We start from the raw sequence: 24,223 nt of genomic DNA, 5'->3' as shown, positions 1-24,223 counted from the left end.
CCCACGGGTAGGAAAAGCCCCCCCAGTTCTGCCCCACTGGTGGAAAAGCCCCCCCAGTTCTGCCCCACCCAGTCCCACCCCTTGCCACGGCACGTACCTTTCACTAGACCGGGGTGCTCCACTGGGCAGCAGTTTTACCAAACTTGACACTACAACCTGGTTTAAGATAAAAGGATAAAAATTCCATGAGAAGAGTTAAAAGCCAATTGAAAGTGGTACAAGCAAACAGGGCTGTAGAATAGGAGACTCCATCTTACCCTTTTTACTGATACTCCACTCGTGTTTGCTGAAAATGGAGATCCACAACCGGGCAGCGCTGCTGTCCTGCAGCAGGGGCAGCAGCCCTGGCCACTCCAACCATCCCAACTGCAAACACCCCCCGGGCTGGCCCGTCAGCCCATTCCCTCCGGCACAGAAGGAAACGTTGCAAAACACAGGGAGCACGGCCAGGTAAACATTTAAAATTTATTAAACTTTTTGGTCAAAAGAACTGAACAATTATGTACAACCCCACGGATCGGCTCGAGCAGGCGTTGGGAACGCGGTCGGATCAACGCTTCAGTGACCCCCCAGTTCCACATCTCCAGAGTTCCAAAGTGTCACAACCAACGCACAGGACAGGCCAGGCTGAGCCGAACCTTTCCTGGAGAACCTCAGGCTTGTCCTTCCCACCTTCCTGGGACCCAGTGGCTCGGGGGGCGGTACCGGGAGGGGCGGGACGGCCACGGTTTGCTCTTGGGACCGGAACACGCCTTTGTTCCAGGGAAAACGGAGTGTAACCACGCTTGGGACTGGCTGGGGGAAGGCTTGGGGCTCTGGGAAGGAGTTCCCAGGCTGCAGGCACCTGGCAGTGCAGCCCCTGGCTGCTGGGGGCTGCTGGACACGGCCCCGGGCTCAGCCGGGGGAAGGGGATGTGATTTAGGCCTCTTTGGAAGAAAAAAAAAAAAGAAAGAAAGAAACAGTACCTAAGGCTTAAAACAGGTGAGCAGGAGAGCTCCAGCAGCTGCTGTCCCGCCAGCCGGGGCTCGGCCCGGCCCTCCCTGGGCAGCCCAGCCCGGCCCTGCTGCAGCACAGCCCGGAGTGGCTCTGGAACTGCAGGGGGAAATGCAAGATTCTACGCCAAATACTTAAAATAAACTGTTCCCTTTGTGACAAATACTGAAAATGTTAAAAACCATAATGCACGTCAGGTCTGTCTCTGGCTGAGGGCGAGATGCACCAGAAGCTGCACGTTTATCCTCAGAGCAGAGAAGGTGTCGATGTTTTGGTTCCCTCCGTGCAAGGCCAACACTTGGTTAAGGCTGTGGATGTTTCTAGGACCCTTTCCATCTCCTACTTGGCACACACAGAGCCTTTGACAACAAATCCAGTGCAACTCCAACTCTATGACAATGCCAATGAAACTCTAAATTCAGAATCTGAAATACTACACAAAAAAGTTTGTATTAGTGTGCCAAAAACTCGGTGTTTTGGGGCAAACCCTGTCAGAGGTGCCACCAGAACTGTTCTGCACCAGCTCAGGACATGCAATACAAAAAGAAGACTGAATACATCCCTCCAGCTCTAAGAACACGTTTGATAGGCTGTTATTTATTAAGTGGTTTCCACCAGGAGGCGTGGTTATAGGTACAGGTGGTGAGTAAATAGCCACGGACACCTGCCTGGACCCCAGCTCCAGCCCTGCCGCAGAGCTCCGAGGGCAGGCCCTGGCCCGGGCCCGAGCAGGAATGGACAGGCATCAAGCACGAGAAATGTTCTGAAAGGCCCAAATATTACAGCAGAGAGAGCGAGAGAGAGAAATTACACTTTTGTGACAACTTTTTCTTCTCAGGTGTTAAATTTTTTGGTCTATAAACTGGAAAGGAAGGCTCAGACATCAATAAATACACTTGTTTTGAGTGTTGGCCTCATTGAGCACTGTCCACCAGTTCTGCCTCGGAGGGTCCTCCCCGAAAGCCGCGTGGACGCTCCCACCCCACCGAAGGCAGAACCACACCAGGAACTCAAAGCCAGGCCAGATGCTCTCCAACAGCTCAAGGGAAGTAAGTGCATCAATGTTCCTCACTGACAGGACAACAAGGCCTTCTGTTACAGATAAACAACTGAGCTGAACTATGTGAGACGAGACTCTGTCCGCGGGCAGCCATCTTTAGTTAACCTTTTCCTGGAATAAATACAAGTTATTGGTGGCAGCTACAGCGATGATGTTCTCCATGGGGTGCCACGCTGTGTGCAGAATCTTCTTGTTGAAGTCCAGACTGTCAACGGTAATTTCGTCCTTCTTCCTCTTGCCGGTCGTGCACACTTTGCGTGGCTTTAGGATGGCACGAGGTTTGCTGCTCTCCCGGGAGGCCTCCAGGGTGGTGTCCCGGGGCATGTTCCGCTCAAACGTCCGGAAGAAGTTGTTGTAAGATCCGGTCATGATTGTACTGGTTCAAGGAAAAGAAGGCAGATCTTGTTAGAAATAAAATCCACCCCTTCCTCTCAGTCTTACACGTGACTATCAGACCCCGTTCATCACCAGGCCATGGCATTCCAGTCCTCTCCTCTCCTCTCCACTGGACACCTGCTCCATCCTCTGGGACGTGAGCACTGCTTCCAGTGCAGCACCTTCCTTTTAGCAGGTGTTCCCTGTCCCCTCCTGCCACTGGCACCCAGCTGCAGTTACACTTGGTTCATCTGCACGTGAGCAAAGCAGGTTTTCCTGGTGCTCCTCTATCCCTTTGTCCCTTGTCAACAGAAGTCAGAGTGGCCAGGGCTGGAAGGGACCCCAAATCCCACCCAGTCCCCCCCTGCCATGGTAGGGACACCTCCCACTGTCCCAGCTGCTCCAGCCCCAGTGTCCAGCCTGGCCTTGGGCACTGCCAGGGATCCAGGGGCAGCCACAGCTGCTCTGGGCACCTGTGACAAGACTGCCCACCCTGCCAGGGAACAATTCCCAATTCCCAATCTCCCATCCAGCCCTGCCCCTGGCAGTGGAGCCATTCCCTGTGTCCTGTCGTTCATCCCTTGTCCCCAGCCCCTCTCCATCCTTCCTGTGGCTCCTCCAGCCCCGTGAGGCCACCCCGAGGTCACCCCACCCTTCTCCCCTGCAGGTTCCAGTGCAGCTCTGCCAGCAGAGCTGCTCCATCCTCTGATCATTGGGTGCCTCCTCTGGATCCTCTGTAGCAGCTCCAGGTCCCTCTGAGCCAGCTCTGCAGGTGGGGCTCACCTGGGCAGGGGGGCAGGAACAGCCCTGGCAGTGCCCGCCCCGGCGGATTTGTGCCCTCAGTGCCCGGGAGCCCTGGCACCCCCGTGGTGCTGAGCCCGAGCCCCTCACCTGTCGGAGCCGTTCCAGCAGCACTCGAACTTGTCGAAGATGCAGTCGTTCTCGTAGAGGGAGCAGAGCTTGCTGCGCAGGTACTCGTGCACCTGGGGACAGGGACACGCGTTGGACACGCACGGGGCACGGGGAGGAGGGACAGCTCAGCTCTGGGGCTGCTCTACCTGGTACGTCTCCACGGGCCTGTTCTCCATGTTGATGTCCCACACCTTGACTGACAGGTAGTCTCTTGTCATCATGTACCGCCCGCTGTGGCTGAATTTCACATCAGATATCGAGGATATTATTTCTGAAAAAAATGATCTGCTGCTAGGATCTTCAGGTTCCTCAAAAACTGCAGAGAGAACACACAGTTCCACATGAAACCAATGCCAGCTCTTACGGCTTCCATGTTTTCAGTACTGGAGAATTTTAAATCAGTGACTAGTTTCTTTTTGAAGGAATTTGCTGTCTGCCACCTCTCAGAAATAATCTCCTTTTCAGCACTGTGGTGCTCCAGGTAACTAGAGTGCCAGATGTCCGTCTCCAACATTCAACTGGAGCACAGCACCAGCAAACCACAACTCGGAAGTCTTGGGGATCAGCCAGAGCAGCAAGCAGTAGTGGGTACTGAAGCCATCACACCTGATCTATACATCAGCCACAACAGCAGCAGGTAGGAACAGCAGCAAGCTGAACACCAGGAGACCACTGCACCATGGACTTTTCTTTAGCTCTGAACCACAGCTGTACTGAACAAACCCTGAAATGTGAGCAGCTACATGTGCAACACAGTTTGTGTGATTTTAGAGAGCAGATCAACACCTGTGTTGTTTAGATCCACCAGTCATCCTCTGAAATCAGAGCTTCCTGACCCACGCTATCCAGATCTTGCTCATTTTTGACAGAACCCTTGTAGCAGGATGTGACTCAGTCATAAGCAGTTAAAATTAAAGTGCTTTTAAGTAATTTAATGCAACACTGAACCAGATCAGTGGTGTGGCCTTGTGTTGGTCACTGCCCATTGCACAGGTATTTCCCTCTAGCACCAAGGAAGCCCTCTCTGCACTGCAGGAAGCTGGCCTGAAGTGTCCGTGTGGCAGGCACCCCAGGCTGGGCACACTGCAAGAGCCCAGCTCTGCCAGCAGGGAACAGGAACACGTGGCTGGGTGCAAGGCCCGGGCAGGATCCTCACGGCTTCCACAGCAAAGTTCTTTCCTCACCTGCTCGAGCTTTGGTGGCTCAGCAGCTGAGGGAGCAGCCACCCTGCATCCCTGGAAGCTTCCAGGGCATATTCCTAAGGATTCAGCCTAACCCAGCAGCTGCACTGGCCACAGGGATTCTGGCAGCATCAGCCCAGTTTGCAAGGCACAGAGGTGCAAGACCTGCCCTGAAGTGGCACGGGGTGAGCAGATACCTCGAGAGGCAGCCAGCCTGAGTTGGCCAGCAGACGGGTGCCACTGTGCCCAAAGCACTCGTTCCTGTCATTTAGGAGGCACGGAGCAGCCAGGTGGTGCCTCTGGGTACCCTTGTGCCCAGACAGCTGAGACCTGCCCAGCTCTGCGGCCCTGGCATGCCCCAGGGAGGCCGGGACCCCATGGCCAGAGGGAGGGAGAGAAGGAGGGAAGGAGGGAAGGCAGGGCGGAAGGAAGGCAGGGCGGAAGGCAGAAAGGGGCAGGCAGGCAGGAGGGAAGGAAGGCAGGCAGGAGGGAAGGAAGGCAGGCAGGAGGGAAGGCAGAAAAGGGCAGGCAGGCAGGCAGGCAGGAGGGAAGGAAGGCAGGCAGGAAGGCAGGCAGGAAGGCAGGAGGGAAGGAAGGCAGGCAGGAGGGAAGGAAGGCAGGCAGGAGGGAAGGAAGGCAGGTAGGATGGAAGGCAGGAAAGGGCAGGCAGGCAGGAGGGAAGGAAGGCAGACAGGAAGGTAGGCAGGCAGGCAGGTAGGATGGAAGGCAGGAAAAGGCAGGCAGGCAGGAGGGCAGGCAGGCAGGAGGGAAGGAAGGCAGGCAGGATGGAAGGCAGGAAAGGGCAGGCAGGCAGGAGGGCAGGCAGGCAGGCAGGAGGGAAGGAAGGCAGGCAGGAGGGAAGGAAGGCAGGCAGGAGGGAAGGAAGGCAGGCAGGATGGAAGGCAGGAAAGGGCAGGCAGGCAGGCCGGAGGGCAGGAGCACTCACACTTGGCGTGCTGGTCGCACAGCGCTGCCGAGCGCATGTCGCACAGGCGGATGGTGCCCTTGCTGCTGCTGTACACGAACACGTTGCAGTGGTGCGGGTGGAACTCGGCCGCCGTGATCACCTCCGTCAGCTCCTCCATGTTGGCCGGCTTGATGTCCACGATGTCTGCCACAGCTGGTCAAGGCCTGCAACGCTGCACACTCCAATGCCAGGTGGGAAACTGGGGCAAGAGCTTCCCTTCCACCCTGTGTGAGGTACCGGAGTGGGGGAAGGCCTGCAGAACTCTGGATTTTACAAGTCAGAGTCCCAGAATGGTCTGGGGTGGAAGGGACCGGATTGCTCCCAGCCCCAATGCCCAGCCTGGCCTTGGGCAGTGCCAGGGAACAATTCCCAATTCCCAGTCTGCCATCCAGCCCTGCCCTCTGGCAGTGGGAGCCATTCCCCTTTGGCCTGTCATTACATGCTCTTCTTAAAAAGTGCCTCTCCAGCTTTCTCCATCTCAAATCCACAGATGCTGGGCAGTTTCAGACTCCTGGAGTGAAAGATTATCTCACAAGAATCAAAGTCCAGCAAGTCTCCCCAGGCCTCCTGCTTCCTATTGCACACCAAATAAACCTCATCTCTTTACCTAAAGCTCTGGAAAACCTGACCTAAAACTTTAGAAAATTTCCATTTAGGCATCAGTACTCCTGGAACTTTTATTTTACTGCTGCTTTGCCCATGTAAAGCACTCTGTTAGCTTTAGTTGCACAGGTTTGCAGAAAGACCTGCAAATATACTTCTGTAGTTAATGGCATCATTTGACATGAAAAAATCCTGAGACTTGTTTCAAGAGAAGTGTCACTTGGTTAGGAGACCACAGACTTTGAAAAAAGTATCCACAGTAACAATGGATCCACTTTTCATACCCAACAACTCATTTAAGCTGATTGAACTCCACGAGTTAGGGATGCTCCCGCAATTCCTCAATTTCTCCTTAGAAATCAGATCCTCTCTGATGTTTCTACTGACAGTTTTCCACTGGAGGCATGCTTGCCCTCAGGAACGACTGAGCATCCCAAAGCCTGCTTTCAGTGCATTCCACCTCCAGACTTGAGGATCCCCTTTAAGCCCTGGCTTTGAACACCCACTCAGTCAGTAACCCTGAAGAGGCTCTGAAGGCGGGCAGCTGAGCTGCAGAGGGCACCCAAGGATACTGAAGCTCCTGTTGGTGACCTCCAGGTGCCAGAGGTTGATGCGCAGGTCGTCGGCAGACAGGTACGTGGCGTAGTCGCTGTTGACAGAGATGGAGTTGATGTGGTAGGTGTGGGCGTTGGCGAAGGTCCTGCGTGGGCTGGCCTCCACCATCAGGTCCATGGGCTTCAGCGTTGGCACCTGAGCGGGCACAGAGTGACAGCTGAGCCCCGCGGGGTCACTGCTGAGCCCCACACATCACACAGCACAGAGTGACTGCTGAGCCCCACACATCACCCTGGGACAGAGTCACTGCTGAGCCCTGCAGGGTCACTGCTGAGCCCCACACATCACACAGCACAGAGTGACAGCTGAGCCCCACACATCACCCTGGGACAGGATGACTGCTGAGCCCCACACATCACCCAGCACAGAGTGACTGCTGAGCCCCACACATCACCCAGCACAGGGTCACTGCCTTAGGAAGGACCCTCTGGATTGAGTCCATTCCCCCAGCACTGCTGAGGCCATCACTACCCCCTGTCACACACAGCTGTGAGAGCCCTCCAGGGATGGGGACTCTACCCCTCGGCCCTGGCACACGAATCCAGCCTGTCCAGTTCCCCCTGCAGAGCTTCCTGCCCTCCAGCAGATGCACATCCCACTCACCTTCCACCCTCTGTCAACTCAGAGGCCGCCCTCGATCTCCTCAGCCAGATCATCAATAAAGACCTTAAACAGAACTGGCGCCAACACTGAGCCCTGAAACCCCCAGCTTGTTTAATGGCAATTAATTAATTGCACTGCACAGATTTCTGTATTGATTTGGTGACTAAACGCTTCTGAAATCCACTGAGCACGAAAAATACTGAGAGAGCACGTGGATGCTGACTTTGGACACTTCCATCAGGAAACCTCCTTGTCAAAGCCAGCCCTTGGTGCCTCACCCAACAGCACGTGGGCTGTGTTTGTAAACAAACCCTTCAAAATGTCCCCAGACCTTGGATGAGTGCTCAGAAACTGGCAAGATCAGTCTCCAAGAAAATTCCCAACTTGTTCATGAGCAGTCAGCAGGAATTCAGGCACACCTAGGTGTCCTGCTGCCACAGCCAGCCGAGCTCAGGGGTGCCCAAGATAACCTGTCTTCCTGGAACAAGGACTGACCTGTCCCAGAGCTCCCTACCTGCCTTCCCAGTTTGTATCTCCCGGCCTGTTTACATCCAACTAACGACCACAGTTAATCCATTACCTCTTATCAGGCACTGTCCTATCTCAGCAGAGTGCTCCCAGCCTGGTGTGACAGCACAGGTGCAAGGAGGGAAAGATCAGGAATGGGACTGGGACATGCCAAGGTCTCTGTGTAAAGTGCTGCTTCTCCTCCATGGCCCCATGAACGTGGGCATGGTGTTTCTGTAACACAACCTGCCAACAGAGCCCCAGAGCTCCTGGTACACTCTGGCTCCCCAAACCCTGAGCATTTTATATGTGAAGGTACCTCCAGGTGAGGCTTTTCCTCCAGCCAGCTCTTGTTCAGATTTGCTCATCCATCAGCCCTTCGCCTAGGCTGCAGTGCCTGCAAGGGCTGCAGCCCAGAGCAGCAGCAAGTGCAGGGGACTGACTGGAGAGGCTCCTGCTGCTGCTGCTCCCACTGTGCAGGACAGTGCCTTAAGGAGCCCAAAACTCCACCAGGAGCTCCTTCTAGCACTGGATTCTAAGGGATGTCCTTGGGTTTAGCTGCTCTCATTGGAACACTCAGTCCATCCCTGGAGGCAGTGGATGTCCTTTCCCAACGCATTCTGTACACCCAAAGCTTCTGTTCAACGTTCAGCTTTGGCAAAAGCAAGACAAACCCCCAAGAAATGCCTCCAGCTGAAGTCCCTACCATGGAGGGGGTTTTGAGAGCAGCGAGAGCCTCAGTTCTGCTCTTGCTGATGGCGGAACAACATGAAACCCAGGAAAAACCCCAACCCCACCTCTCATTTCTTGGGCTCCTGCTCCAATGATCCCAAGTTTGGAGCACTAACCCTAGCACTACAGCATGATGTCCAAGACTATTCCAGTGCACATTAGGTTATCCAAATGCTTGGAACTTGCTCTAACAAACACACCTTTATCCAGGCACAGAATACCCTATGCCCATTTTTGAGTCATACTCTTAGAAACACAGTATTACAATGATGAAAGTTTTCCTCAAGATTTCCAAAGGAACTTTTTAAATAGTTTTTATGTATGAGAACATGAAATACCTCCATTTTTCCCTGAAAGTTTTCAGTGAACCTGACACAAATGCTATTTTTGATTTGCACATTTCATTTGGTAGCACAAGACCAAGAAGAGCATGCAGAGAGATACACAAAGTCAAGGAGCAGAGACGTACCCGTAGTTCTGTGACTCGGAAAGGCTCCCTAAGTCTTCCATCTTCATCTTTTAAATTATAACCTTCGGCTCGTTTATCCCTTTCACTTATTTTCCATAGCTTAATAGTTTTATCTAAAACCAAAAAATTCACATGCTTGAGAATGGATTGAATATAAAATCAAATCACTACATATGGACTCAGCAGAGTGGACAGGAGTGACCTGTCTGCAGCAGAAGGACCCTGACAGAGCTCTTCACCCACAAGGTGAGGTGCAGTTGGAGCAAGATCCCAATCTGTGCCTGGGCAGCAAGGCCCTGTGCCTCCCACTCACCCAAATGCCACTGCCTGGGGACAGTTTCACACACCAATTCCCCCAGTTCCCCATGAAGCCCTGGATGATTAGGTGACCTCCATCAGGAGACCACGGCTAGAGACCAAACCCAACAAACACATGCAGCCCTGCACTAAGTGTCCTAAAGGGAAGCAGTTTGTCCCAGGTACCTGCTCAGAGGCAGCCAAAGGCAGAGATCAGATCTGCCCCACTCTTTGGGGTTCCAAAGGACTGCACTTGCCAGGTGTGACCAGGGAAGTGTTCAGTGCAGGCAGTGAGTGCACACTTGTCTCACCCAGTGGTGAGATCCTTGGCTAACTGGGGCCAAACCTCTCCTCCCCAGACTCCTGCAGAGCATTTCACATGACACAGTTTAAAGAATGCTTTATTAAGACTTCTATCAGAGGAAATTATTTTCATTGCAGACCAGCAGACAGAAGTCACTCCTGCTTTTAGGATTTCACAATGACCTCATAAACTGATCCAAACTGTTAGGAATAATGCATTCCTCTGGTAATAAGAGCAAGTTTTTTCCACAGAATAGTTAGGTTGGAAAATACTTTTAAGACATGAGTATAACCGTTCCCACTAACCCATGTACCCAGTTTTAAATTTCATTTACAGATGCTCCATGATGCACCAAAACTAAACAGACTAAATATTCACATAGCCAACATTACAATCAAAATATATTTTGCATGTAATTAGAGAAGACATTAAAACAACCCCAAAATATGTCAGAAAAAATCCACAAGTGTATGACAGGTGAGACAATATTCCAAGGACAAAGTTCTTTGTGCAAAATAAAGGGCCCTTACCATTTGTAGACAGCAGGAAGTGAGCAGCATTCTGTTGTGGTAACCACCTAATTTTATTAATTTTTTCCTCAATTTCTAGACTTTTCAAGTAGTCAAACTCAGGCTCATGACTCTGGAAGGTACTGTAAACATTGTATTCTCCCCGAGAGAGAGGACGGCTTTTAGTCTGCAAGAAAAAGAGCATTTCTTGAGGCTGGTGGCACTGGGTCCCTCAGAAATGGCCCACACAAAACAACCACTAGAAACTGTCAATCAGAACATCAGCTTTTACAACAGCTCTTGGATTTTGAATCTTCAGTCGGTGATACTGTACCCAGTTTAGCATCAATACAGTGCACACAGCCTTCCTCTTTAGAACTGTAGGTTTATGTAGAAATACCTGTGCACCCTTCAGGCCCTGCTATTCTCATGTGGTGGTGTGGGAGCAAGGAACAGAGAGCAAAGTCCCAAGGTTCCTCAGATTTGCACTATCAGATTTGAGGCAAGTTGTTATCAGGCTTTCTGAGCAAGCAGGTGTCAGTGGTTGGTGCTGCACACCAGCCCCAGGGCTGCAGTTTGCCTGCAGTGTCTCACAGCTGTGGAGATTCCACACTCTCACTGAACTCTCAGCGTTTACTCCCTACACATCATTGATTTGTAAGAATTTTGGGCAGGTTCCACTCACCTGACCCCATCCAGAAGCTCCCTGCACTCAGAGTGAGCTGCCTTGGTGCTTTCCCTCTCAAATCACACATCTGGTTGGAGTAATTGCTGCTTGCAAGTGAAGCAAGTCCTCTGAGCCCAAGGCACGATGTAGAGCATTCCAGGGTGCTTTCCCAAATCCCAAGTGGCTGGGGAACTGTATAACCACCCTAAGCTGTCACTGACCTAATTAACCTAATCTTCAATCCAAACTGGGTAAAAAATATGGTTATTATTGTAAGGTTCCGGCATTATACACTTATTTTAGATTCTTCCCTGCAGTTTTGACCATGACAAAAGAAACATGCCTCATCCCCAACTCTTCCCTCAGTTTCCATGTGTTCCCAAGGAGAGAGCTGGAAACTCCTGTGTGAACAGCCTGACCTGGGGTTTGCTTTTCCCCACCCTCTGAGGAAGTGCCGTGGCAGGTAGGTTTTGCCTTAGGAACAACTGGTCCAGGATGCTGAGGTTCAGGTTGTGCCTGAGGCACTTCTGACCTTATCTCTGGGCCACCCCAGTAAATGATGAATGAGCCTGGAGCTGTGGGTGCAGCCAGGTACCATTTCAGCACGGCAGGCACCTCACTGCTCCACAGCCTCCCAGTACAACCAGAGAGGCACCTATGGGACAGGGCTGGGACCAGCAGCACAGTGAGGAAAAATGCAAAATACTGGCCAGGTGTTCATTAACGGAGCATCCATCACCTGAGGCCCACCAGGAGAGCAGAGGGGTTCTGCTGGAGAAATCCCACAGCACCCAAAGATCTGCCATATTCATGTACAGACGAGCTGAATTAAAATTCCATCATCAATTCTGGTATTTCTGACCCAGAGGATGCTCAAACCTTCATATTCCCCTAAACTCCTCAAAGGACAGGATATGCAGATGCTTTGGTAGGAACTGCCATGTGGAATATTGACTTTTTGAAAAACACAATCCCAGATTCCTCCCAGACAAGACAATTACTCTTCAGCACTTGGTGGACATTTCCCATCCCCACTGCTGCTTGGGATATCCCAGCTCAGGGATGTGGCTCAGGATGAACACACAGGAACATTACAGCACTGTCACACAGCTGAACTCATGAAGAGGAGCTGTGGAAGTGCAGGAGGAACAGTGCTCCCATCCTCCTGATGGGAAACACTCAAGTGTTTCTGGAGAAGTGCCTGTTCCCACTGGTTTTAAATCTTAAAAAAATTTAACCACCTTATCCTATAGTCCTTGCAGCTTATTTCTGAACTTCTTTTACATTCTCTCCCAAAGCATTGTGACTTAGATCAGCCTAACCCAGTGGAAAAATTCAGAAGAAAGTCCAAATTCTGCAAAGTGACACTGAGGACACTGGGTACGTATAAAGAGCTCACTTGGATTTTGGGGACTCTTTTCTTTGGAAGTGGGGAGGGGAGCCCTCACGAGACCAACTTACCAAGTACAGCACAGGGCACATTCTCAATAACTTGGCTAACTTGGGGTTTTCTGAGAAAACTCTCCATTTAAACCTCAGGGCATGAACAGATGAAGCGAGACTGTGCAACACAAGAACAGTGTAGTAACAACGCTTTTGTTTTTGAGTCACTGACCTCTTGTTCCCTTTGAAATATAACCACTCTGCCACCTTTGTCTCCTGTTGCAAGAAGATCACCAGTGTAATTAAATTCAACTGTTGAAATTATATCAGCTGTAAAGAGAACAGAAATAAACCAGCACTGTAATGTGGAAAGCAAATCAAGGAGTTCCAAGACTTGAGCACAAAAAAAGCATTACAAGTCGTATTAATGCAATGACGAAATTCTTCATTTACATCCCCAAATGCAGCCATGTTTCAAAGCCTGACACACTTTTACTGAAAAGCTAAAACATTCATTCCTCAGTGCAGGCCTTTAGTCACCAGAGGCACACTGGCCTAGGAATCCAAGGTGTGTGTGCTGCCTCTGGGCAGTATTCCTGTAATATCCATGGGGATATCCCTGCCTGAGCTTCCCTAGGTGTGTGTGCTGCCCCTGGGCAGTAACCCTGCAGTGTCCATGGGGATATCCCTGCCTGAGCTTCCCTAGGTGTGTGTGCTGCCTCTGGGGCAGTATTCCTGTAATATCCATGGGGATATCCCTGCCTGAGCTTCCCTAGGTGTGTGTGCTGCCTCTGGGGCAGTATTCCTGTAATATCCATGGGGATATCCCTGCCTGAGCTTCCCTAGGTGTGTGTGCTGCCCCTGGGCAGTAACCCTGCAGTATCCATGGGGATATCCCTGCCTGAGCTTCCCTAGGTGTGTGTGCTGCCCCTGGGGCAGTAACCCTGCAGTATCCATGGGGATATCCCTGCCTGAGCTTCCCTAGGTGTGTGTGCTGCCCCTGGGCAGTAACCCTGCAGTGTCCATGGGGATATCCCTGCCTGAGCCTCCCAAGGTGTGTGTGCTGCCCCTGGGCAGTAACCCTGCAGTGTCCATGGGGATATCCCTGCCTGAGCCTCCCAAGGTGTGTGTGCTGCCCCTGGGCAGTAACCCTGCAGTGTCCATGGGGATATCCCTGCCTGAGCTTCCCAAGGCAGGGATATCAGGGAAGCTATCCCTGATATCTGACAGTGGGCATTAACCCTGCAGTGTCCATGGGTACCCCTGCCCTGAGCCTCCCCCAGGGACCCCACCCCAGCGTGTGCATCCTGCCAGGTGTGCTGCCTCCATGGATCCAGCTGAGGCTGAGGCACACCTGCCTTTCCCAAGCCGAGCACTCAGGGATTAGCTACTTCAGGAGCCTGAAACAGGCAGCTCTGCCTGGCCAAAGGGGCAAAATACAACCAAAATTCTCCAGCTGAGCTTCCTGAACCTGCAGAAGCAGCAGCTGCTCCCTGCAGCAGCATCAGCGAGGACACACGAAGCAGGAGAGCAAAGGAAAAGCCCTCAGGACCTGCAGTGCCCTGGGGCCTGGAGAGAGCCCAGTGCTTATCCCCCAGAGCAGCCCCAGTCCCTCTGTGAGGTGGCAATAAAGAAATAATTGCCACTGAACAACCCCAGCCAAGGGGAGGTGAGATAAGGAGCTGGAAATGCCTGTCCTGGGGCTGGGGCAGATGGTACAAACCCGACAAAGCACTCAGCAAACACTGCTCCTGCTGGGCCTGCTCACATCAAATATTGCATTTATGATGCAGATAGCAAAATCCTGAGGTTTGAAGTGTATGATATCAATTAGTTCCAGAGTGTGCAATTGGAGACTGCCTGGAAACTCCTTTCCTGTATTGATCTTGATGTGCTATCTTTGAAATTCCTTTCAATAATGCCCCACTCTCATGAGGAAGGTGATTAGAAACACTAAGCAGTTTTCTCAATATAAATTCATTTTTCATCTTTTATCAATGATGCCCTCAGAAGTTTTTTCCTAGAGTGGAGAGATAATGATTTACCTTCTTGGATAAAAAAAAAAAATATTTAGAACAACTAAATAATGGAGTAAATATAATCTTTTTATGGATTTATGCCAGCCTTCAATATCACATTACTAACCAGCTTTTGGACTTGTCCAGTTTTATAGTCACCTTTCTTTAAAGGGAATTACTAGTCAATTATCAGTTATTATTAATTATACATAGGGATTTTAGAAGACACCCTGGAGAACCAGGAAACCAAGGAAAAAGAAACAAACTGAGAAGGTAAGCAGTCAGTGAAGTGACTTCACTGGGAATTTTATGACATTTTCAGTAGTCAGATAGGAAGAAGTCCTTGAGTTATGAAAGTTTATTAGTAGCAACACTAATATTCCACTACCACCCCCACCTGCAAGCCCTTCTAGCAAGGATCTCTTTTACCCTTGGAGACTCAGGAATAACAGCAGGAATAAATGCCTCCTTAACACATACAATTCTTTCAAAGTCACAAAAGCTACTTTTCCATTTTGTTTGAGAAAATGAAAAAGTTATTATTAGCTTCTCCCATTTTCTACTGGAGCATTCACACAATTATTGGCTCAGAATAATCTGTACATCATTTTTCTTTCCCAAAATTGCCCAAACCAGCTGCTGACACAGCCATTATTCCCCAGCAGTGCTATCCAGACAAACAGAATCTTGGGTGGAAACACACCAAAACACAGACGCTACCCAAATTCCATGGCTTGAAACAAGAAATGCAGGGAGAGGAGGGTAAAGAAGATGTACTGAAATAGTCTGTCACCAATGTGCTCTAGGGAACAGAGAACTGGGGAGGGGGGGGCACAGCAGGACAAAAATAGAGGAGCTGCCTTCAAATATTTTCTAAGTTACAAAATTTGGAATATGAGCAAATACCTGCTTTAATAGCACTGTACTTGTTTTATCCATAAATGTATGAATTATAAAGTTTTCCCCAAAGGCATGTTTAATTGAAGCAGATCAATCCCCCAAATCCTTCCACCCACTATCCTCAGCACTCTACCATCTCAAAGCAGGTGAAATAAAAAAACACATTCCAAGCCTCCAAGTAAAGCACAGAATGAATTCCAAACCATCCCTGTTCTGCTCAACACTTCACCCACCTACATTTGCTCTTCACTTCCAAGTCAGCTCAGAACTTCTGGAAAAGAACAAAGCAAACCTCTGCAGGCTCTTCATTATTGCATTAACTCTGGATTTCTAAGCTTTTTTATCAGATATCATAGATGCTTCTTCAGTGTACAACACCAGTCTTATCCCCCTGCCTTACTTTCAGCCTGTTCTCCATGCCAGCAGAGTAACTCCCAATGGAATGTGGGAAAGGGTGAGCAAAGCCAAACCAGAGAGATCCTTGCTCATGGACAGCACCCAAAGCTCTCTTCTCTTTTCTAGAAACAGAGGTTTGTCCAGCTGTCCCTCCAGTTCTGTTCCTGTGGGGCTGGGGCTTGCTCTGCATCCGTGTAAATCCTGCTCCTGTAACCAGGGAGGGCAGCCATCCCTGGGACTTCACACTAATATACAAGGCTGGCAGTATTTCCTTCCAGACAAGAAAAAGTCATGCTTAGCCTCACTCTGGAAATGAGCTCCAACTTGGTTACAATGGAGCTGCTTTCACAGCTGGTGTATTAAAGGATTGCTGGCACCTACACTGTGGTTCTGTAGTACCCCCAAATTTAAGAGCACTGATCACTTCCATGGGTAGGAAACACCATCCCAAAGCATCAGAGGCCACAAATCCAGCTCCACAGTAATGTGGTGGAGCCCACTGCCTGCCTCAGGACAGCCCTGTAAGCCCTGGCAGATGTGTCAAATCCAGTCTGAGCGCTCGGAGCCTTCCACCATCTCTGCTGAGGGCTAACCTTCCTACAAACAACTCCTGCCAGAATTCCGGGAAGTTTACAACCTCCAACGCCTCCTGGGCAAGCTCTGCTGGCAGTGGAGGGAGCTGGGGTGGCAGAGAACAGCTTTTGTTAGCATTTGGAGAAGACAGCAAGCTTATACCTGCAAACTAACTTAATCCCCCCAGGATTCATCCCCGGTATTTCTGACACCGGTATCAACGCCCGGGCTCTCAGCTGAGGTAATGGAGAATGCAAAGAGATCCACAACATCTACATCAGGTGCCTAAAATTAGCTCCTGTGAACTTTTCCTCCCCAAGCTGGCTGTGCATTGCTGCTCTGGTTAAAACCCAGACCAGAAAACATGGAATTACCTGATGGCACACCCTAGAGAAAAGGGATTTGCAGCTGCAGCTCGCATTCAGGAACAGCACTAATGAGACATGGTCAGCACCAGTGCCTCTCATCCTCCTGAGCTGCTCAGTCTCTTGTGACAAACCCACTCCTCAGACACATAGTGAAAAGGAACCAAACACTCACAGCTCTCTAACAGCACCTAAAAAGGAGGCTGATCCAGCTTCCAGGGCATTTTAACTTAGAATTTTCCAAGTGTGTAATGGACAACATACCACCTTAGCACACAGCCTGAACAATGCCTGCCTGAAAACCTGGCTCCTGTCCTGCTCCCCAGAGAGGAGTCTGAATGCACAGCCCCATTTCCCAGGACCCATCCTGGGACCAAAGCAGGAACTTCTGTAAGGCCCAGGAAAACCTCTGCAGAGGCTCCAGATTTGAGAGGAAATGGCTGGCTTGGCCTCAGGCAGATAGTCACTGACAGTAGGATTTGAGCAGAGGGAATATTTCTGTGGCTGTGCTCAAGCTCAGAGGTGACACACCTTCCCCTCCAAGCCTGTTATCCTACAAAGCTGGAGTCATCCCGTGGCTGGACAAAGCTGTGGGAGGCACTGTGTGGTCTCCCACAGCGCCTGGGAAGCAAGCAGAGTGCAGAAGGGATCAGCCCAGGTTATGTCCTACACCAGCTCAGAGAGCAGACACTGGGATCTCCCTGGAATGCTGTGCTGAGCTGTGTGACACGGCATCAGAAGGACACAACTCTCTTTGCAGCAGACAGGAGCAGACCATTCTGAGGGACCACAGGTGACAAACGTGGGCAATGAGAACAGTGAGGAGCCATCGCTTCAGAGCAGCTCAGGAAAGACTCCTCAAATGAAAAATATCATAGGAGCAAACAAGATCAGTCAAAAACCAGAGAGCCTCTTTAGAGGGAAGAGATTATCAAAGGAAATGAAGCAAATAATAGAAAAAATGTTTAAAACCCAAAATCCTATTGGAGCTTAATAAGTTCCAGGCACACAGGGCCTTAGAACTGCTTGTCACCGCTGCTCTGCAGTACCTGCACTTCCCAACCACTCCCGTGGATTTGCAGCTGCACTGAAGGGGCTGGGGTGGCCAGAGGGAAGCAGGGCTGGGAAGCCAAACAACTCTCCTGACAATATACATACACATCCAAGTTACTCAAATTGCCTATTTTTCACAATATGCCTCCTTATAGCCTCAATTTTTACATTTCCACTTTCAGGATTTCTTTGAAGAGTTAATACAGCACTGAAGTGTACCAGAAATCAGGAGAATAAGCCAAAGGGATATAGTTTTGCTCAGACCAAACTTAGCTTACACCACTAAACACTCTGCCAACCTAAAATATCTGTAAGGTTTAACCAGTTTTTAATGCCCTAATTCTCAAATCACTTGTGAAATTGGCCAAATTGCCTTTAGGCACCTGGCAGGGTTTAACTTAGTCCAAAACAACTCTGCTTTTGGGACTAGTTGAAATCCATGAACAGATTTAAGGTAGAGCAAGAGCAGGGCACTGGCCAGCCGGGAAGCAGAAACTGTTGGAGGTCAGTGCTGCTGCTGACAGCCATGGCAAACTCCAAACATCTTGTTTGGAGCTGTGTGGGAAAGGCTGCCAGCTCCTGTGCCCTGGATACCTGGAGCTGAGCCACCTGGCTCCTGCAGGAGAGCCAGGCTGCTGCGCTGGGAGTGCTGGGCGCAGCGTGGACAGACAGATGGAGGGACAGACAGACAGACGGACAGCAGCACCCCCTGCTCCCGGGGCTGCCAGCTCCTGTGCCCTGGATACCTGCAGCTGGGCCACCTGGCTCCTGCAGGAGAGCCAGGCTGCTGTGCTGGGAGCGCTGGGTGCAGTGTGGACGGACACATGGACGGACGGACAGACAGACGGACAGCAGCAGCACCCTGCTCCCGGGGCTGCCAGCACCCCCAGCCACTCCTCAGCAGGGGCACAGCACCCCAGAGCTCTGGCTCGTGGCAGACCCGCAGCTCAATCTGTTTTCTATCAGTGGAACCCCCCTGTGACCCGACACGGGGAGCCCCTGACTGACACCCCAAAAAAGCTTTCTTCTGAGCCGGGGTGCACAGGCTGCAGGGGTCACCGCAGGGAAAGCCAGCCCAGCATGGCACCAAAGGACAGCAAACCAGAGCTCAGCTACACAGATGTGCTCCTTTGTGCCTGCAGAGCCTGCCCTGCCTTCCCTACAAGCCATGAGAAATTCTGGAGGCTGTTTCTCAGATTCGTGACACAATCCAGTACTCTTTGTGCAAACCTACTGCCTCGGTATTATTTTTTAACCTTTGGAAGACTAATTCCAGTAAGCTTGCTCCTACTAGAAGTGTATTTAATTAATTCATGCTATTGTTAGTTTTTTCTAAGTAGCTCATTGTGACGATTTTGGGTGTACTTCTATTGGGAGTTCATAAAAGTCTTAACATGATAAGAAAATAATTTTTCTTTCAGTTGAAGCTTTCACACCTTCCCATCCTTTAAAAAAATAGCGATTTTTGTAATCTTTCATTAGGCTTTTCCCTCTGCAGGGACAAATCCAGTGGCTCCCACTGCTCAGAGAGGAAGACTTGCACTAATTCCTGTAGTCCCACTACTCAAATTGCTTTGTTGTGCATTCCCACTTACAACTCTGCAATTGATACTCACTGCGTATTCACTCTTCACCACTCACAAGCTACATGTTACCAAAGCTTCATATTTCATCAAAATATAATGATGGAATCGCAGCCTGGTCTGGGTTGGAAGGAGCCCCAAAGCCCTGCCATGGCAGGGACACCTCCCACTGTCCCAGGTGCTCCAGCCTGGCCCTGGGCACTGCCAGGGATCCAGGGGCAGCCACAGCTGCCCGGGGTAGCCCTAAGGCTTCAGGGAGCTCCTGCTCATGGCACAGCACTGGCTTTCAAGGAAAAACCCAGCCCAAACCCAGCTCACAGCCCACCTTCTGCCCCTCTGCAGCACAAGTGTCACCTCCAGGCATGACCAGTGACTTAGGGTGAGAGCAAGCAGCACATGGCTCTGTGGTCACTAGTCCCCTGCCTTCCAGTTCTTGCAGAAAAAAGACATTATGAAAGCTTACAACCAATTCTGCAATTCCCCTCGTGCAACTGAACCAGACATCACAGAGCTGCACCTCCACTGCAAGAGTTTTCTTTAAAGCACAAAACTGTGCCCAAATTTCCTTTAACAACAGGAGAATAGGCCAAGTGAATTCCTGAACCACATGAGAATGTCTTAAACCACTGATTTGTAACGCCAATTTCTAAAGAACATTTCTAAATTACTTGTAGCTGCACTCAGGATTACAGGCTAACATGTTTTTATTAGACTGTGGTTGTCTTTTCTCCTTGTGTTCTGCTTCCTGGCAAACTGCTGAGATGTCTGACCCAGGACCTAACAGGCAGCAAAAGCAGAACCAGAGTTGGCTGAAGTGATGGTAACAAGGGATGTCTCAGTTTGGCAGGGCAGTCAATCAATACTAGTCAATATCTGGGGAATTAAAAAAAAAAGTTTATTTCTTGGATCATTAACTGGAGAAACAGCACTGCATCCAGCAGTGGTTGTGGATTAGATGCAGAACATCTGCCCACAGGAATTTGGGCATATCTGTACATTATTTAATAAACAGATTTACACTTCACTTGCCAAAAAAATGAGCCTCCCAAAACGGACAATTTTGAACATGCAAAACAAATTCAACACTGAAACCATGGAAGTGATAAAGTCTCTGGCAGCATTATTTGTATTCTCTATTTAGAAAGGTCTTTCTACAAAACAAGCAACCCAAGAATTACAAGTTCCATGGGCAATCAGTGCAAGTTTTGGAGTCATGTGGTTAACACTAACAACAGAATTACAACACAATCTTTAATTAGCTTTGTTTTCAAATTGTGATTGTTGCCATCCCTAATATTAAGTCTTTCACTCAATCTCTATTTTATAATCTGTTTTATCCTTCAGTCCTCTCCCCCGAATCCAACTAAACTATTCCATTCTAGAAAAGTCCTACCCAACCCTTTACAAAATCCATATTCAAGAAGTGATGGATTCTCCTGGTCTTTCAGAAACGGTCAGACTGAACAGTGCCCTTCTCTTTCCTGACACAGAGCCTGGACAGAGGTCAGGGATTAGTCACCAAGGAAAGGCAAGGCACGGACAAGACAAAGAGGAGACAGTGATTTTCTGTATTAATGACCCACTTAGGAAAATCCAGCTGCCAATCTGATACAGTTGTCCCAGTGTTTGTGATGAAGCCAGACACCTGAGAAACAACTATGGAATATAAAATGTGCAATAGAACTGCACTGTAAAAGAACGGATTTTCTGGTAAAGTCGCCTGGCTGAGCAGTTTCAACTCCTGAATAAACCCCTAAGAAAATCTGGCAAAACACTCTGCATGGAATAGGCTGGACAGCAACTTCATGGTGTCCTCCTCCTCTAGAGAGCTAATTTTTCACAAAACAGACCAAAAATTGACAGCAGTAGCAAGTTTGCACTGTCACAAAAATTTATGTGTAATTTGAAGGCTATTTCAAGGCAACAGTTGTCCATCAAGCAGGTTTAGATGTGCAGTTTGGTAAGAGAGGATTTAAAAGATGGCAGTGAGTAAATATGTCCCTAACTGAGGCCCAAAACCTAGCCATGTATTTGTACTCTTACTAGGAAATTAAATTTGGGCAGTTATTAGAAAATAAGTAGCATATTTTTTATATTCAATTTCAAGGCAAAATGTAAGAGGAGGGGAAAGGCCACAAATCAAAACAAAAAACCAAGAAGTCACAAAGCCTGTAAATAGTTCTGGTATTCCCACGGGAAAACAAAACTTTAGTGTTAGTTTTGCAAAACCAGGTGCTGAATGATTCCTGGAGCTCTCCTGCTCTGTGTAAATCCAGGCTGCTCAGGAGTTATCTGGGAAGCAAAGTGCCCCCAGGAGCCAAAAGTCCCCAGAACTATATCCTTTACTCATGGAGAACTGGCTTTTAGTCACACAGGTGACAGACCTGAGAAAAAAGAACCACTTAAAAAACATACAAGCTACTTCTATACATTTCTACAACATTTCTGGGAACTTCAGAGCAAGCTACAAAACATACAAAGGGAAGAAAAAGGAAGAAAACAACTGAGTGAGTGTAGTTTCTCGAGCAGTTTCCAGTCTATCCCTCCAATGGCCATTATTTTAAATGGAATGCCAAACAAGTGGCATGAAAATGAAAACACTGTCAGCGTAATTTCCCCGTAGCAGGCAGCAAGGAAAAATATTTACTGCATCCAGTAATAAAAATAAAATCCCAAACCCAAGCTGAGCACACAGGCCCTGCAAGTTAATTCACACTTTCGAAAGAAGCACTGGCAACCTGGACAGTTAGAACACATGAAATTTAGGGGCAGAAAAAGAACTTTCTCATCAGAGTCAAGCAAAACTCCACCCAGACTCTGCACACTACAGCAAACACTTTTCCCAGTTAAAACATTTCTTATTTTCTACTCTGTCCAAAACATGAAGCGCCTGGAAAGTTTCAGAGAAATGTGAAGGTGTGCCCTTTTTCCCTGCTTAATATCCCTATTTATAGCTCCCTAACGTTAACAAGTGGGAATCAAATCTCTCCACAGCTGCAGGAACCCTTTAAACTGCACTTTTCAATGCAGCACAAATGACAGAGCTGCACTCTCTGTGCGTCAGAGCGAAACTTGACAAGCCTGACAGACTCCACTGGTGTTTCTTTTTTTCCTCTCCCTGTATCGTATCACTGTTGCTACCTTTTATCCTGAGCCCAGAACTGTAGACAGTTATCCTAAGCCCAGAAGTGTGCCCAGTTCTGGGCTCCTCAGGACCAGAAAGCCAAGGAGCCACTGGAGAGAGAGGCCACAGAGTCCTTCTGGGACTGGAGCATCTCTGAGCTGAGGAGAGGCTCTGGCAGCTGGGCTGCTCAGGCTGCAGCAGGGAAGGCTGAGGGGGGACCCCGCCGAGCCGTGCAAATCTCCCCGAGGGCTGGCAGGGCCGGTGCCAGGGCCAGGACAAGGAGCACGGGCAGAGCTGAGGCACAGCGAGTTCAGCCCAGCGAGAGGAAGAAAAGAACTCGTGTGCATGGAGGGGCAGGGCCCTGGAGCAGCTGCCCGGGAGGGGCCGGGGTCTCCCTCTGCAGAGCCGTTCCGAGCCCTGCGGGACCCGTTCCGGTGTGCCCGGCTCCCGGTGAGCCCGGGCCGGGGGGTCCCAGAGGCGCCGCAGGCCCAGCTACCCAGGGATTCAGGGATTGCACCGGAGACCCGGAGGAAGGCGCCGTGGCTGCTCCGTGATGCTCCAGGGGTGGGAGCTCGCTTAGTCATGGCACAGCCCGGCACGGCCGGGGATGCTGCGGCGCTGCCCGCGGCCGCCCGAGCGCGCAGCCGGGCTCCCCTCACCTTCCGCCACGTCCTCGTCGATCGCCCCCTTCACCTGCAAGAAGCACCACTGCACCTCGCTGCTGCTGCCGCCGCCGTCGCCTCCAGCTCTCGCCACTACTGCGGAGGAGAAAGGGCGGTGAGCGAGCGGGGAGGGAGGGAGAGGAGCGCCCCGCGCCCGGCCCGGCCCGGCCCGGCCCGCCGCGCTCCCGCATCCCCGCCGCTGCCGCCCGGCGCGGCGCGGCCTGCGCCCGGCCCCGCGGCCCCGCGGCGCCCAGCCCCGGCCCGTCCCGGCCCGTCCCGGCGCGGAGCTGGGGCGCGGACACAGACCTGCCATGGCGGGGGGAGCCGCGGGAGCGGGGCCGGGAGCGGGGCCGGGAGCGGGACGGAGCCGCCCGGAGCCGCGGGAGGGTTCGCGGTTTCAAAATGGCGCCCATTGCCGGGCGGCCCGGCCGTGACGTCACCGCCGGCTCCCCTCGGGGAGGGCGGGCCGGGCGGCGAGCGGGGCGGCACGGCGTGCAATGGCACGGCACGGCACGGCACGGCACGGCACGGCGTGCAATGGCACGGCATGGTACCGGCACGGCACGGCACGGCACGGCACGGCGTGCAATGGCACGGCACGGCACGGCACGGCACGGAACGGCATGGTACCGGTACGGCATGGCATGGTACGGCACGGCACGGCGTGCAATGGCACGGCACGGCATGGCACGGTACAGGTACGGCACGGCATGGCACGGCACGGCACGGTGTGCAATGGCACGGCACGGCACGGCATGGCACGGCATGGCACGGTACCGGTACGGCACGGCACGGTACCGGTACGGCATGGCATGGTACGGCATGGTACGGCATGGTACAGCATGGTACGGTGCGGTACGGCATGATACCGGCACGGCATGGCACGGCATGGTACCGGCACGGCACGGCACGGTACCGGTACGGCACGGCACGGCATGGTACGGTGCAGTACGGCATGGTACCGGCACGGCACGGCACGGCATGGTACCGGCATGGCACGGCACGGTACCGGTACGACACGGCACGGCATGGTACAGGCACGGTATGCCATGGCACAGCACGGCACGGCACGGTATGGCACGGTACCGGCACGGCACGGTCCCGGCCCCGGCTCCGCGGGACGCGCAGGGCACCGGAGGATAAGCATGAGGAGGAGGAGGAGGAGGAGGAGGAGGAGGAAGGAGCGCGGCTCGGAGCCGTGCCGGCGCTCCCCAGCCGCTCCACACGCGGCTTTCCGTGAAGGGACGGGAGCGTCACAGCAGAGACCTCGCTGTGCGTCCCGGTTTGGTTCTGCTCGCTCCCCCAAGGGTTAATTGTGATGAGGGGAAAACCAAACTAACCAAAAGAGCGAAAACCCAAACGTGCCTCTGAC

The 24,223-nt window shown here is 51.3% G+C and overlaps 1 protein-coding gene across 2 annotated transcripts; it reads right to left on the bottom strand.

Annotated features, from left to right (window-relative positions):
- Positions 1 to 447: 447 nt before the first annotated feature.
- PPP2R2D (protein phosphatase 2 regulatory subunit Bdelta) lies at positions 448 to 23,272 on the bottom strand. 2 transcript variants are annotated; one of them, XM_021550067.3, is made up of 10 exons: positions 23,158 to 23,272; positions 22,849 to 22,947; positions 12,410 to 12,507; positions 10,149 to 10,314; positions 9,018 to 9,130; positions 6,664 to 6,841; positions 5,468 to 5,632; positions 3,487 to 3,656; positions 3,320 to 3,411; positions 448 to 2,429 (listed from the first exon to the last, which is right to left on the bottom strand). In XM_021550067.3, exons 1-10 carry the CDS (start codon positions 23,162 to 23,164, stop codon positions 2,150 to 2,152), a joined length of 1,368 nt encoding a protein of 455 aa, XP_021405742.1. In that variant the 5' UTR covers positions 23,165 to 23,272; the 3' UTR covers positions 448 to 2,149. The 2 variants fall into 2 exon arrangements, with proteins under 2 accessions (XP_021405742.1, XP_077640878.1); XM_077784752.2 differs by having other exon boundaries at positions 22,849 to 22,944.
- Between the last annotated feature and the right edge of the window lie 951 nt (positions 23,273 to 24,223).

The sequence above is a fragment of the Lonchura striata genome, chromosome 6 (assembly GCF_050655825.1).
Source record: "Lonchura striata isolate lonStrDom1 chromosome 6, ASM5065582v1, whole genome shotgun sequence".
NCBI lineage: Eukaryota > Metazoa > Chordata > Aves > Passeriformes > Estrildidae > Lonchura > Lonchura striata.
Note: the sequence above shows the minus strand (reverse complement) of the source record. Positions and strands in the feature narration are given on the sequence as shown.

What these genes read in the sequence shown, in the direction of transcription:
- PPP2R2D (XM_021550067.3), bottom strand. An exon ending in TATTTCAAAGGGAACAAGAG is followed by an intron (nt 10,315 to 12,409) that starts GTCAGTGACTCA and finishes TTTTTCTTGCAG; the next exon opens with ACTAAAAGCCGTCCTCTCTC. An exon ending in CTTCCTGCTGTCTACAAATG is followed by an intron (nt 9,131 to 10,148) that starts GTAAGGGCCCTT and finishes TTTTGGTTTTAG; the next exon opens with ATAAAACTATTAAGCTATGG.